This window comes from Leucopleurus acutus (assembly GCF_964270905.1).
Source record: "Leucopleurus acutus genome assembly, chromosome: 1".
In the NCBI taxonomy this organism is placed as follows: Eukaryota; Metazoa; Chordata; class Mammalia; order Artiodactyla; family Delphinidae; genus Leucopleurus; species Leucopleurus acutus.
This window is the reverse complement of record NC_139142.1, coordinates 167,695,770-167,708,618: the sequence shown is the minus strand read 5'-3', so window position 1 is coordinate 167,708,618 and position 12,849 is coordinate 167,695,770. Positions and strand designations below refer to the sequence as shown.

General features: G+C 55.7%; 1 protein-coding gene across 4 annotated transcripts in view; it reads left to right on the top strand.

Moving 5' to 3' along the window:
- AP3B2 (adaptor related protein complex 3 subunit beta 2) overlaps positions 1-11,088 on the top strand; it is a gene marked incomplete at both ends in the record, with an annotated part of 30,638 nt that extends 19,550 nt beyond the window's left edge. For 3 of the 4 annotated variants that reach the window (XM_082852661.1, XM_082852660.1, XM_082852658.1), the window contains 12 exons: positions 2,649-2,835; positions 4,369-4,487; positions 4,968-5,076; positions 5,464-5,587; positions 5,943-6,126; positions 6,270-6,330; positions 6,663-6,769; positions 6,971-7,199; positions 7,617-7,701; positions 7,951-8,048; positions 10,698-10,836; positions 10,938-11,088. In XM_082852661.1, coding sequence (XP_082708787.1) covers positions 2,649-2,835; positions 4,369-4,487; positions 4,968-5,076; positions 5,464-5,587; positions 5,943-6,126; positions 6,270-6,330; positions 6,663-6,769; positions 6,971-7,199; positions 7,617-7,701; positions 7,951-8,048; positions 10,698-10,836; positions 10,938-11,088 — 1,593 coding nt within the window. Of the gene's footprint in view, positions 1-2,648; positions 2,836-4,368; positions 4,488-4,588; positions 4,646-4,967; positions 5,077-5,463; positions 5,588-5,942; positions 6,127-6,269; positions 6,331-6,662; positions 6,770-6,970; positions 7,200-7,616; positions 7,702-7,950; positions 8,049-10,697; positions 10,837-10,937 lie in introns of all 4 variants that reach the window. The other variant, XM_082852659.1, reaches the window with a different exon arrangement.
- Between the last annotated feature and the right edge of the window lie 1,761 nt (positions 11,089-12,849).

Here is a 12,849-nt window from a genome sequence, read left to right as displayed (position 1 = left end):
AGTTCCCACACTCAGTTAAGTGAGGCAGGGGTTGGCAAACTACCGCCCATGGACCAAGTCTGGCCTGCTGCCTGTTGTTGTAGATAAAATTTTATTGGGACGCAGCCACGTTCATTCATTTGTTTATTGTCCGTGGATGTTGTCGCTGCGATGGAGTCCATATGGCCTGCAAAGCCTGAAATAGTTACTCGCACCCTTTATAGACAGAGCTTGCCAACCCTTGGAGCAAAGCACCTGGGCCGTACCCTGTAGATTGTGGCGTCCCTGCTGGCCTGAAGGTGGCCTCTTTGCCGTCCCGTGGAGTCTTTGGATGTGGCACTTGTGCGTCTTCTGTGGCTCCTTTTTCTTTTCTTTTTTTTTTTTTGCGGTACGCGGGCCTCTCACTGTTGTGGCCTCTCCCGTTGCGGAGCACAGGCTCCGGACGCGCAGCCGCAGGGGCCATGGCTCACGGGCCCAGCCGCTCCATGGCATGTGGGATCCTCCCGGACCGGGGCACGAACCCGTGTCCCCTGCATCGGCAGGCGGACTCTCAACCACTGCGCCACCAGGGAAGCCCATTCTGTGGCTCCTTTGATCCACGGTGGCTAGAGTGGGCCCCAGGGACGCAAGCTGGGGAGGCAGGGCCATCACATGCCGGGACTCTTGTCAGGAGCTGGAAAGGACAGCAGTTGTGTAGAAGCAATGAGGGGCTGGATCTGTGGGTGTCTGTATTGTGGGAGAAGCAGATTGGAGACAGAGAAGTTAGAGGGAACACCACTGGAAGCCTTCAAACAAATATTTGTGTGCCTCCTTTATTCAAGTGGGAGGAAGGAGCAGGTTGGAGGAACGTTTGAATAGATGAAGCAGCCTGGGTGGGTAGCGCCCTGGTAGAGGGGGCGTCTGAAAGGCTCAGGACTGAGCCAGAGTGGTGCTGTTGGCATGTTTTCATTAGCCTGGGTGTGCTCACGTGGCATTTCCCCCAGTTGTCACTGTTAGCTACATGCACATTTATTCATGAATTTATTTAACACGCATTTCCCGAGTACCCACTATGCCTGGCACTGAGCTATGTCCTGGGGTGATGACAATGAGCGAGACATGTTTACTGGCCTGCAAGTGCTCATAGCCAAGCAGAGGAAACAGCACAAAACGCAGAGCAATAAGGGCTGGAGTCAGGGTTGGCACAGAGAGCTGTGGGTATATATATAGCTGAACGCCTCTCCTAGGCAGGACACAGGGGTCCCAGCCCCCATCAGGCCACCCAGAGTAGGCTGTTCAGGCAAATGGAACCTCCAGGCACCCTTTACCCTAAGGCCAGCCCTTCCAGGCGTAGGCCCCTTAGAATGGTTCTTTGACTCGATAACGAGAGCTTTCCTCCTTCCTACCCTCCCTATCTTTCTCTCTTCTTTCTTCTCAGCCTGTTCTGGGAGTGGTGGAGGAAGGGGAATTCTTGGCACACTAGGGGAGAGGTGGTCTGGATGTGTCCGTGTCTGTCCTGGCAAAACAGCAATGATACTTCCCCCATCCCAGTACCAAGGGTGACATTCTGGACCTGCCACAAGGCCACAGCAATCCCAGCCATCCCTGCCACCTGCTGAGCCATCCATTGCATGCCAGATTCCGGCCCAGGCTGAGGCCAAGGAGATGAGGGTCCAGGCCTGGATGCAGCACTGACGGGCTCCTTAACCTGGGGAAAGTCACTTAATGACTCTGATTCTCCCCTGTAAATGGGCGCAGTAGCGCCCACCTCTCAGAAGGGTTATGGAGATGACATGAGGTAGTGAAGCACCTAGCACGGTGTTTGACACTAGAAGGCACTCCGTAAATGGTGGCTACCACTGTCATTTTGTGACAGGTTAGACTAGGTCAGGATCAGGGCAGAAACTGAGACTTGTGGTCCTGGGATATGGCTACCTTGACTGCAGGCTGTGAACCCCGTATGACTTCAGCAAACCCATAGGATCGCTGCAGTTTGCTCTGATCTCATTAGGACCTTCCAGGGAGGATCGTGGCCTCTGAGACCCCTGGGCTGCTCAGAATCTACTATGTGGGTCAATGGGGCGTGAGGGCAGCCCCTGCCAGGGGGATTCCCATGTGTTCCCCCTTTCTCTTTTTGTCACCTAGTTCCCCCCAGGTGATGGAGCCTAGAAAATGTGAGGTCTAGCAGAATGTTCCAGACCTTCACTCACTCTGGCACCTCAGGGTGGAAAGATTGGCCCAGCCTGGACTAGGTGGTGTAGGAGTGGGCCTAGGGCAGTGGGGACCACAAGCCTGAGGAAGAATGGCACCCAGGGCCAAGAGGGAGGTTTCCAAAAGGGCAGGCTCTGTTGCTGGCCAAGTCAGTTGTCAGAGTTGGCGTTGGGAGTCAGGGCCGGGGAGGAGGGAGAGAATGCAGGGTCAGGCACAATGGCAGGCTGGGAGGGAAAGTCAGGTGAGGCAGCAGTGCTTGGAGCTGTTGGCCAAAAGAATCTGGTTCGTGGACTTCCCTGGCGGTCCAGTGGTTAAGACTCTGCACTTCCACTGCAGGGGACACAGATTCGATCCCTGGTCGGGGAACAAAGGTCCCATAAGCCACAGGCATGGCACAAAAAAAAAAAAAGAATCTGGTTCAGAGACCTCCTGTGTCCCCACCCTCTGTGATGGCTACTGACCCACTTCTTGTCCCCCAGACCAAGCTGCTGACCCAGTATGTGCTGAGTCTGGCCAAGTATGACCAGAATTACGATATCCGAGACCGAGCACGCTTCACCCGGCAGCTCATCGTCCCTTCGGAGCAGGGTGGGGCCCTCAGCCGTCATGCCAAGAAGCTCTTCCTGGCACCCAAACCAGCTCCAGTCTTGGAGTCATCCTTCAAAGGTGGGAGCTGAAATCCAGAGTAACCTTCCTGGGGGAAGGGGAGAATTGGCCAGCAACCCGGTCCCAGCCCTTCCGCCTGAGGTCTCAGTCTCAGCCAGGTCCCAGCCTTTGGTGGGCAGGACTTCTGGAGAAACGCCAGTCCTGTGCTCCTGGCCTACCCCTTCGCTCATCCTGCAGCATCCAGGGCTTGCTCTTTCACCCGCTCACAACCACCACCACCGTCAACTCACCTGAGTCTCTGCCCTCCCAGGCAGGATGGGCGTCTGGTTTCTCTCCTCTCGGGCTCTCCTTTCCATCCTACTCCCTGAGCAGGCACTATATGTATCAAGATTTTACCTACCAACGGCCCAGGAAGGCAGGAAGTAGAACTCCATACAAAGGAGAGCTGTAGGGACTTCCCTGGCGGTCCAGTGGTTAAGACTTTGCCTTCCAATGCAGGGAGTGCAGGTTCGATCCCTGGTTGGAGAGCTAAGGTCCCACATGCCTCGTGGCCAAAAAACCAAAACATAAAACAGAAGCAATGTTGTAACAAATTCAATAAAGACTTTAAAAATGGTCCATGTCAAAAAAAAAAAAAAATGGTCCATGTCAAAAAAAATCTTAAAAAAGCAAAAACAAAGGAGAGGTGTATGTTTGTAAGTCTCCTGGGAAGGCGGCTGCCAGCACTCACTGGGCTGTCACTGGAGGTCAGCCCAAATCCTCAGCCCCAGGCCCTCTGCCTTGCCTCTTCTCTCGGTCTGGTCTCCCGTGACAAGGGCTCTGAGAGATGTGGGAAGGGGAGGGTCCCCCAGCTGACTCTCTGGACCCAGGAACCTACTCAGGAGGGGAACTTCCTTCACAAAGCTCGGTTCTTCTGCGTATCTTTCTGTTCTGCTTTGTCTTTCCCCGGACCACAGGAGCAAGGAGATTCTGAGGGATGGGGCAGATGTGCAAACCTCCCAGGAAGAAGGGGAACGGTCCCTTTCTCCTCCCTAACACCATCCCCACTTACAAGGCTCTGGGTTGCCCTCCTCTGGCTCTGACTCCCTCCTGCTCCCATTTGGACTCACCCCTCCCCACGGAGTCCTCAGCCTGACCAGACGCACCTCCCTGCCCTTTGACCCAGCCTGGCCAGCCTCTTACTCATAGTTGCTACCCTCGCCCCAAGCAGGCCTCTTTCCTGAGCGTGGCTGTGCAGCAGCACCACGCCCGTTGCCCTGTGAGAGAAGCCACACCCGCATCTCTGCTTCCCCAACAGGCACCAGGGCAGACAGGCAGCAGTAGCTCTGGGCCCAGAAGCCCCTCCTGCCCTCCTCTGTGGTCCCAGCTCCCCCCACCCCTCAGCCCCTGCTCTAGTCAGCCATACAATCTTTTCCAGCATGTGGGCCTGGAGATTCAGTCAGGGCAGAAGAGCCATTAGGGGACGTGTCCACCCCTCTCTTCTGTCTAGCTAGGGAGTTCCCACCAGAATCGCCACCCGGCCCCACCTGGGAAACAACTCCCAGGGCATTTCCTCACTGCCACTACTGACTTGACCTCTCACCCTGTCCCCAGACCGGGACCACTTCCAGCTGGGCTCACTGTCCCACCTGCTCAATGCCAAGGCCACGGGCTACCAGGAGCTCCCAGATTGGCCAGAGGAAGCCCCAGACCCATCTGTGCGCAATGTGGAGGTCAGCAGGGGTGGAGGGTGGAGCTGTGTGTGGGGAAGGACAGACAGCAGGGAGCCCTGGGAGTGCCAGCCTGGCCCTCCTGACACCCTCCCCACACGCAGGAAGAAGATCTCTCCCTTATTGAGACCCATGTGGGCCTGTTGGGCGAATACACCAAGGTCCCCCCGCCCTGTGTGCTGTGTGCCCTCTGCTCTGTGTGCTGTGCTCTCTCCCAGCCTGTGCTGCCCCCTCCCTCCCCCTTGTATGCTGCACCCCTGTGCCGTCCCTACACTCTGTTCCTTCCTGCTGGCCGTGCCGCTCTGTGAGTGCCTCCCCTGCGTGGACAGGGTCCCTTCCCTCCCCCCATTATTCCCTCTTGGGGACAGGACCAGGTGGGGCCCTGAGAAGAGCCAGGGTGAAAGATAAGAGGGGCTTGTGCTTTCCTTCCCCCTCCCCATCCATGATTTAATGGCTCCTCGCCCTCCACCCCACAATCTCCAGGTACCTGAATGGACCAAGTGCTCAAACAGGGAGAAGAGGAAGGAGAAGGAGAAACCCTTCTACTCAGACTCTGAGGGAGAGTCAGGGCCCACAGAGTCTGCAGACAGCGGTGAGGAGATGGGCAGAGCTGGGGCCCTGTGCTCCTGCCTGCGTGTGTGTCTTGTGGCTGACTATCTGGCACACGTGTGTGCTCCTGTATTAGATGGTCACGTGTCCGGGGGGGGGGTGTGCGCCTCCTTGTGTGCACCTATATGTGTGCTTACGCACTTGAGGATTGCACGTCCCAGATGTGTGTGTGCTTGTGTAGGTCTCTATCCACACGGGTCCATCTGTGTTCCAGTCGGTCTGGTTGGTGTCTGGGGCCGGGAGCAGGTCGGGGGGTTGGAGGGAGAAGAGGTGAGTTTGCTGCTTCAGTGCAGAGTCTGAAGCTGGGTGTCCAGGGCTCCCCAGGAGGCCTGCACACGAGGGAGGGAAGCCTGAGACAGTCCTTCCACAGACCCTGAGTCCGAGAGTGAATCGGACAGTAAGAGCAGCAGCGAGAGTGGCTCTGGGGAGTCCAGCAGTGAGTCCGACAACAAAGACCAGGATGAGGACGAGGAGAAAGGGAGGAGCAGTGAGAGGTAAGATGACTGGGCAGCTCCAGGGCTCTCCCTTGGAAACGAAGGGCTAACCCCCAGCCTTAGCCAGTCTCCTAAGAGTCCCTGAGCCTCCTCAGGAGCTGTTCTGCTCACGTGATGGCCGCAGGAGGTCTCTGCGTGGGGCGCAGCATGAAGAAGCAGTCAGGGAAGGGGCCCGAGCTGGCACAGGCTGGTCTAAAGCTCTCACTGCGACCCAGGCATAGGAGCTCAGGTGTGGAGTCCACTGGCCCAGGCTCCCCACCCTCACCCCCAATGTCCAAGGCTTTCCCTGCTCTTCTGTGACGCAAGAAGGGGTCATCTAGGCTGGGCCCAAGCCCTGTTTGCCCCTTTCCTCCAGTGAACATAGTGAGGAGGAAGGTAAGAAGAGGAAGATGAAGAAGAGGAAGAAGGAGCCAGAGGGACAAGAAGGCGGCTCGTCCTCAGAGGAGGGCAGTGACTCCGGCAGCAGCTCCTCAGAGTCTGAGATGACATCAGAGACAGAGGAGGAGCAGGCGGAACCTGCCTCCTGGAGGAAGAAAACAGTGAGCGCCTTGGGGCAGGAACAGGATGCGTGTATGGACCGGGGCCCTCCCCAGCCTCTGGGCCAGGCCCAGGCATCTCCCCATAACCCAGCCCGGGCCAGGGTGCTCCCCTTCCACACTCACATCCCGCTTTTCTCTTCCAGCCTCCCAGCAGCAAAAGTGCCCCTGCAGCCAAGGAGATCTCCCTGCTTGATCTAGAGGACTGTGAGTTTGGGTGGTAGAAGCCACAGGGGGAAGGCGGCCTGGGGAGTATGACTTAGGAAGGGCCATGGGCGCTCCGGGCTAGGTTCCTCGGGGGTTTGGGGTGGGAGGAGCAGACAGAATCCATCTTTGGGCCTGAGAGGGCAGCAGGACAACCTCTCCAGGTGTGGGGTTGGGTTCAAGGATGGATGTCTCCATGGAGCCACCAGGCTGCCACGTGCCTCACTGTCCGTGGTGCTGAGCCGTCTACTCCCTAGGCCTTGGGCTCCTGCTCGATCCAAGCCAATTCCACTTTGCCTCCCCCTCGTCATAATGTTTCTCATATACTCCCACAGTCACCCCTCCCAGTGTCCAGCCTGTGTCTCCCCCCACGGTTGTGTCCACCAGCCTGGCTGCTGACCTGGAGGGCCTGACGCTCACAGACTCCCCCCTGGTGCCCTCGGTGAGTGGGATGGGGAGGGACAGGGCTGGGGCAGGGACACATCTCTGTGCCGCATCCTACGGTATGGATTTGTGTGAAGGGGGTGTGATGGAGGGATGGCTTTGAGCCTCCGTTGCTGTGACCACAAGTAGGGACAAGGCTGGGATGGGCTCTCGCCTTGTTGTTCCTTTCCGTACTTCCCCTCTTCCTCCTCCCCTCCAGCTGCTGAGTCCAGTGTTGGGTGTCGGGAGACAGGAGCTGCTGCACCGCGTAGCTGGCGAGGGGCTGGTTGTGGACTACACCTTCAGCCGCCAGCCTTTCTCTGGGGACCCCCACATGGTGTCTGTGCACATCCACTTCTCCAACAGCTCTGATACCCCCATCAAGGGCCTACACGTGGGCACCCCCAAACTGCCTGCTGGCATCAGCATCCAGGAATTTCCTGAAATCGGTGCGGAAGGGCCTTGGACGTGGTGGAGAAGGAGGCTCCTGGGTGGAGCTGGTCTTTCTGTGGCTTCTGAGGCCCCCCTCTGTGCCAGGCCAGGGTCTAGGCTGTAGGGGTGTGGAGATAGCATCTAGCACAATCCACGGACAAGACAGACTAGGAAATGAGCGAGTCCGTCTCAGGGCAAGAGGTGCTTGAGCCTTGGTTGTTTCAGCACTGACTGAAAGGGGGTGAGGGTGAGTGAGGGAAGGGTGTTGACATTTCAGGAGAAACTCAGGAACAGTCTCTCCAGGGGCTCAGAGGGCCAGGATTCCATAGAGGAGTGGTCAGCTCTGCAAGTGGAGGGGAGAAGGGGTCAGGGTTCCAGACCTATCAGGTGATGCTGTCTTTCTCTCCCCCTTTCCCTGCCTCACACTGCTGCAGAGTCCCTGGCACCCGGAGAATCTGCCACTGCTGTCATGGGCATTAATTTCTGTGACTCGACCCAGGCGGCCAACTTCCAGCTGTGGTATGTTTCCAACTCATGGAGCGGTAGGAGGATGGCTAGGGAGAGGTGGGGTCAAAATAAACTGGAGCTGGAGGTGGTGTTAGGTGGGGCCACATCATGATCTGGTGTGTCTGGAAGGCATCCCAAGACCTCAGGTCTCTTACCTCCCTCTCCTGCTGCCTCCAAGCCCTCCCTTCAGACACAGTGCAAGGTGAGGGGAGAGATGCTGGCCTCACTCCCTCTCCCTCTGTCTCCTCCTACCCTTCCCAGCACCCAAACCCGACAGTTCTACGTCTCCATTCAGCCACCTGTTGGGGAGCTTATGGCCCCTGTGTTCATGAGCGAAAATGAGTTCAAGAAGGAACAGGGTGAGTGTTCCCTGGAGGTGGGCGGGGAGGGTTCTCAGGACCATCGACTGGGGCTCATTCAGCTCCACCATACAGTCGTGCTGAGGGAGCCTCAGCTCCTGCAGATGGAGGGAGGCCTCACAGCTCGTGGCTCCAGCAAAGGCTTCACGGAGCCTGGGACACTTCAGTGAGGCTTTGGAGACGGTCTCAACTCAGCCAGGCAGAAAATTCTAGGCCAGAATTCCAGCTGGGGGAAACATTATGAGTAGGTGTTAGTGAAAATTTACAGGAAGAAAGGAGGGGAGCAGTTTGCTTTAGGGCATAGGAGCCCTTAGCAATGGTGAGTAGTGAAAACAAAGCTGAAAATACGTTTGGTCTAGTTTCTGGAAGCCTTGAACGCTACGCTAAAGGATTTCGGTCCCAAAATTTCAGAGCTGGAAGGGGTCACAGAGGTTATTGGGTCCAACTCCGTCGTTAGAGAGGTAAGGACTGTAGACTTCGTTTTCCTAGCAGTAGAGGAGTCATTGAAGTTTCTGAGCAAAGACGGGGCCAGGTTCAGACTCCTGCTTCAGAAGGAGGAATCTGGCAACACTTACAGCTAGGACTGGAATTGAGAGAATCTGCAGCAGGAAAAAGAGGCAGAACAGCGTAAGTGGGAGGCAACATGGGGCTTCATGAGTCCCGGCTTTAAGTTCTGAACGTGCCACTTGCTTGGTATGTGACCTTGGACTAAATTCTGTGCCTAGTTATAAGGCTATTACAATAGTTCTGATGAGAGATGGTGACCAGGATTAGAACCACAGCAAAAAGAATGAAAGGCTGAGGTGGGGGAGAGGGAAGCCATGGGCATTTGCCCTAAGAAAGTGGAGAGGGAGACATATAAGCTGGCTCTAGAATGTCTGGCTTAGATACTAGGGAGAATGGCAGTGCCGTTCACCTAAACCAGGGGTTAGCCAACTTTTTCTCTAATGTTGGGTCATAAAGCAAATGTTTCAGGCTTTCTGGGTCATGTGATCTCTGCTGCAATTTGCCGTTGTAACCCAAGAACAGCCACGGATAATACATAAATGAATGAGTGTGGCTGCATTCCAATAAAATTCTATTTATGGACACAAATTTGAATTTCATACAATCTTCATGTGTCATGAAATATCTATCTTTGATTTTTCCCCCAGCACTCAAAAAATATTAAAAACAAACAAACGAACAAACCATTGTGGGCCATGCAGGTGGTAGGTTGTATTTGGCCTTCAGGCTGTAATTTGCCAAACCCCTGACCTGGAAGAAAGAAGAATGGATTGGGCAAGGGAAAGGGGGGGACGATCTTGGACAGTTTTGGAGAGGCTGCTTTTGAAATACATTTGGGAAATTCAGGAAGAGGTGTTTAATATGCAACTGAAAATGTGGGTCTGTGCCCAGGAAACACTTCTAGGCTGGAGTCAGGAGCATAGCAGTGATAACTGAAGCTGGGAATATGAGTGAGATCACCCTGGGAGAGAGACGGGTGGGAAGATAAGAAGGTCAGAGACCTTCCCTGAGGAAAACCTGCCTTCTTCGGGAGAAAAAGGAGGGGAGGGAAAAGAGAAGGAACAGTGAGAGGTGGGAGGAGATCCACGAGAGTTGAGGAGGTTGAAGAGTGCCTTGGATGGTCTGCAGGCCAAGATGACCAAAGACCTTCAGATCCAGCAGATAGGAAGCTGCTGCCAACATCAGAGAGAGCGGGTCATTGCGAAAGGGGGGCAGAGGCCAATTGCAGTGGGTTGAAGGAGACCAGGGCTTGGGGACATGGAGTCCTCTTTGGAGGACCTTGGCGGTCATTGGGGAGGGAGACACAGCACTAGCATGATGACGTATCCTCTTTCTAGAGAGGACTTCTTAGGATCGAGGAGGCTTGATATGGAGAGACTAAAGGTACAGGGACAAGAAAATGTCACTAGTTAGGAGCGGAGGGCATGACAGCGACAGGAGAGGGATGTCCGTTCTCAAAAGGAGGAGAAGAATGGCGGAAGTAGCAGAAGGAGGAGAGAGAGGCTGAGGAGAAGGTGGGCAGGAGGGCAGACGGAGGAGCTCGCATGGCTGGGTAGAGCGTGTGAGGGGAGAGGAGAGGTCAGACCCGTAGAGTGAGGGTTTCTTGGGATGCCGTGAGTGCCTGGGGACGCGACGAGTCCTGGACAGGTTTGGAGCTGTTGCCACATGTGAAATTAGGGGTCCACCTGTGAGGGCTGCATGTGACAACCGGACTCTGGCCTGTCGGGTGAGGACCACCAGTGATCTCTTTGTGAGGACTCGGCCTCCAGGAGCTGGGAGAGAGCTGCACTTGGGTTGGAGGGCCAACCAGGAAAGACGAAAAGGTGGAGGAAACCTCTAAGTACTGACTGGCCACCAAGTCCACTGGCCACTCCCAAGGGGCTGGTGGCCCAGATGTCTGACAGTGGGGAAGCACCCAGTCAGTTTCTGCTCTGCAGTATGGATAGAGCCCTGGGTGGGGTGGGAGGTTGACCAAGGCTCTCTGAGGGAGGGCCAGGTCCGAGAGGGAAGTAGCCCCTCCTCAAGACTGGTGAGGGAGATTCAGACCTGCCCCGCCTGAGTAGAACCTGGTGAGGGTGCTCAGTGGGCAGACCCAGCGGTACCCCCCGTGGCCTTTGCCCTCATCATAACCTCTGTCCCCAGGAAAGCTGTCGGGCATGAATGAGATCACAGAGAAGCTCACGCTGCCAGACACCTGTCGGAGTGACCACGTTGTGGTGCAGAAAGTGACTGCCACTGCCAACCTGGGTCGTGTCCCTTGTGGGACATCTGATGAGTATAGGTACTGACCACCAGCAGGCGGACGAGATGGGCTCTCGGTCCTGATTTGAAGGAGGGGCCCCGTGCCTCAGGGTTGAACTCATTCCTCTACCCCCACCTCAGGTTTGCAGGGAGGACGCTGACCAGCGGGAGCCTGGTCCTGTTGACCCTGGATGCCCAGCCCACTGGAGCTGCCCAGCTGACAGTCAACAGTGAGAAGATGGTGATCGGCACCATGCTGGTGAAGGACGTGGTACAGGCTCTGACCCAGTGATCCTAAGTGCTGTGACCTCTTTGACCGTCCCTTGTCCCTCCCTCGTGACATCTACGCTGTTAGCCTCTCTCTCTCTCTCTCTCTTCCTCTCTCTCATATCAGACTCCTCATTCCAGATAGCATCCGGGGGTCCTCTCTCTCTCTGGTCATGACCAGGCTCCCTCCCAATTCTCCTCCCCATGGGTTCCTTAGTGACCTGTGCAGAGGGAGATGGCAGGGCTCCATTTGGTCCTCCCAGCTTTGTGTGGCTATTTATGTGGCAAAATCTCAATAAAATGTCTTCTCCCTAGATGCTGGCTCACCTTTCCTTGCTCGTGGGTTCTGCCTAAGGGGGTTGGCGGGGGCGGGGGGAGAGCTCCTAAGAGTGACTGTGTTTGACCCTTGTGAATGATCGCCACCGACCTTCTAGGGGAGGCTGTGACTGACTCTAAGAGGTGCCTCTGGTTGGACCCCCAAGATGACCATCTTCGAGTCTCCAGGCATCTCTGTGTAAGAGACATCTGATCGGGGATGGGGAGGTCAGGCTGGAAGAACTCCCTGGTCCTTTTTTAGGAGCCTCTGCAAAGACGCCTCTTCGACACCTGGCAGTCCCTTTTGGTTCCCCTCATGGGCCCCTGGGAAGGAGAACTCATAATGTGGGGAATTCTCAAACGTAGGTGCAAGGTTCAAAATATGTCAACTACATCTAGATATGGGGCCTAGAGCCCCACCTAGCTGGGGAGATGACCCACCTGGCCATCTTGAAGAAGGAAGAACAGGAGATGTGGACCTGTGCTTCTCAAACTGCCGTTCATCAGATCACCTGGGGGGGTGTTATCATGCAGATTCAGATGGGTAGGTCTGAGGTGGGGCCTGAGAGTCTGCATTTCTAACAAGATGTCAGCGACCGATGCTGTTGCTCCACGGACACACTTGAGTGGTGAGGATGTGGAGCCTCCACACCTGGGACAAGCCCTCTAGGGGTGGCAGTGAGGGTCAGGGCCCCTCCCTGATACCTTTCCTGGTGAGGAAAGAGGCTGAGCAGCAGTGGTTCCTAAAGGTGTGAAAGGTGTTCCATGAGCATGTGTTGTGCCAAAAGAAAAAAGAAAAGTTTGTAATCATGTAAATTCAGGAACCGTGGACGGGCATCCAGGAAGTTTATTTCCCACAGGCCTTCTCAGAGCCTTTATTATGCTAATGTGCATTGTAAGCCCCACCCCCACCCCCCCACCCCTTCTAAGAAGGGCTACAGCTCACAGTGTTACCCTTACTTGGTTTTGACCTTGGGATGCCTTTGTCCCAGGACACCTTGATTGACTGTGTTACAGGATGCACACTCCAGTGATAGTTTGAGACGTGGTGCCTCAGCCCTGATCCTCTGTAACCAAGACTCTAGTTCCTTGACCACACCTCCCCACAGCCCTGTCACTGAGCAAGTCTGTTTAGAGAAAGACAGGGTGAAGCAGGTGTGGCCCTCTTCTCAGGGAAGGAGAACAAAGGCAGTGCCAGGGGACAGCCCTTTCTCCGACTCCGGGGACTTGCTGGGCTCCGTGGCACCAGACAGCAGCTGGGGCCACTGCTTCACTGAGAGCCTTGGGGCCCCAAAGTCTCCCTGGGATCACTGTTTTTGTTGCTGCAGGTTCTGAGATGGGACTGATCCACCAGTCATGGGTCACTCGAACGGTGGACTTGTTCTCACTTGTGTCTCTGAACCAGCACTGCCCGCAACAGAAGAAAGAAGGTGGGAGCGATTTTCTAAGAAATTAGAACAAGGACTATCAG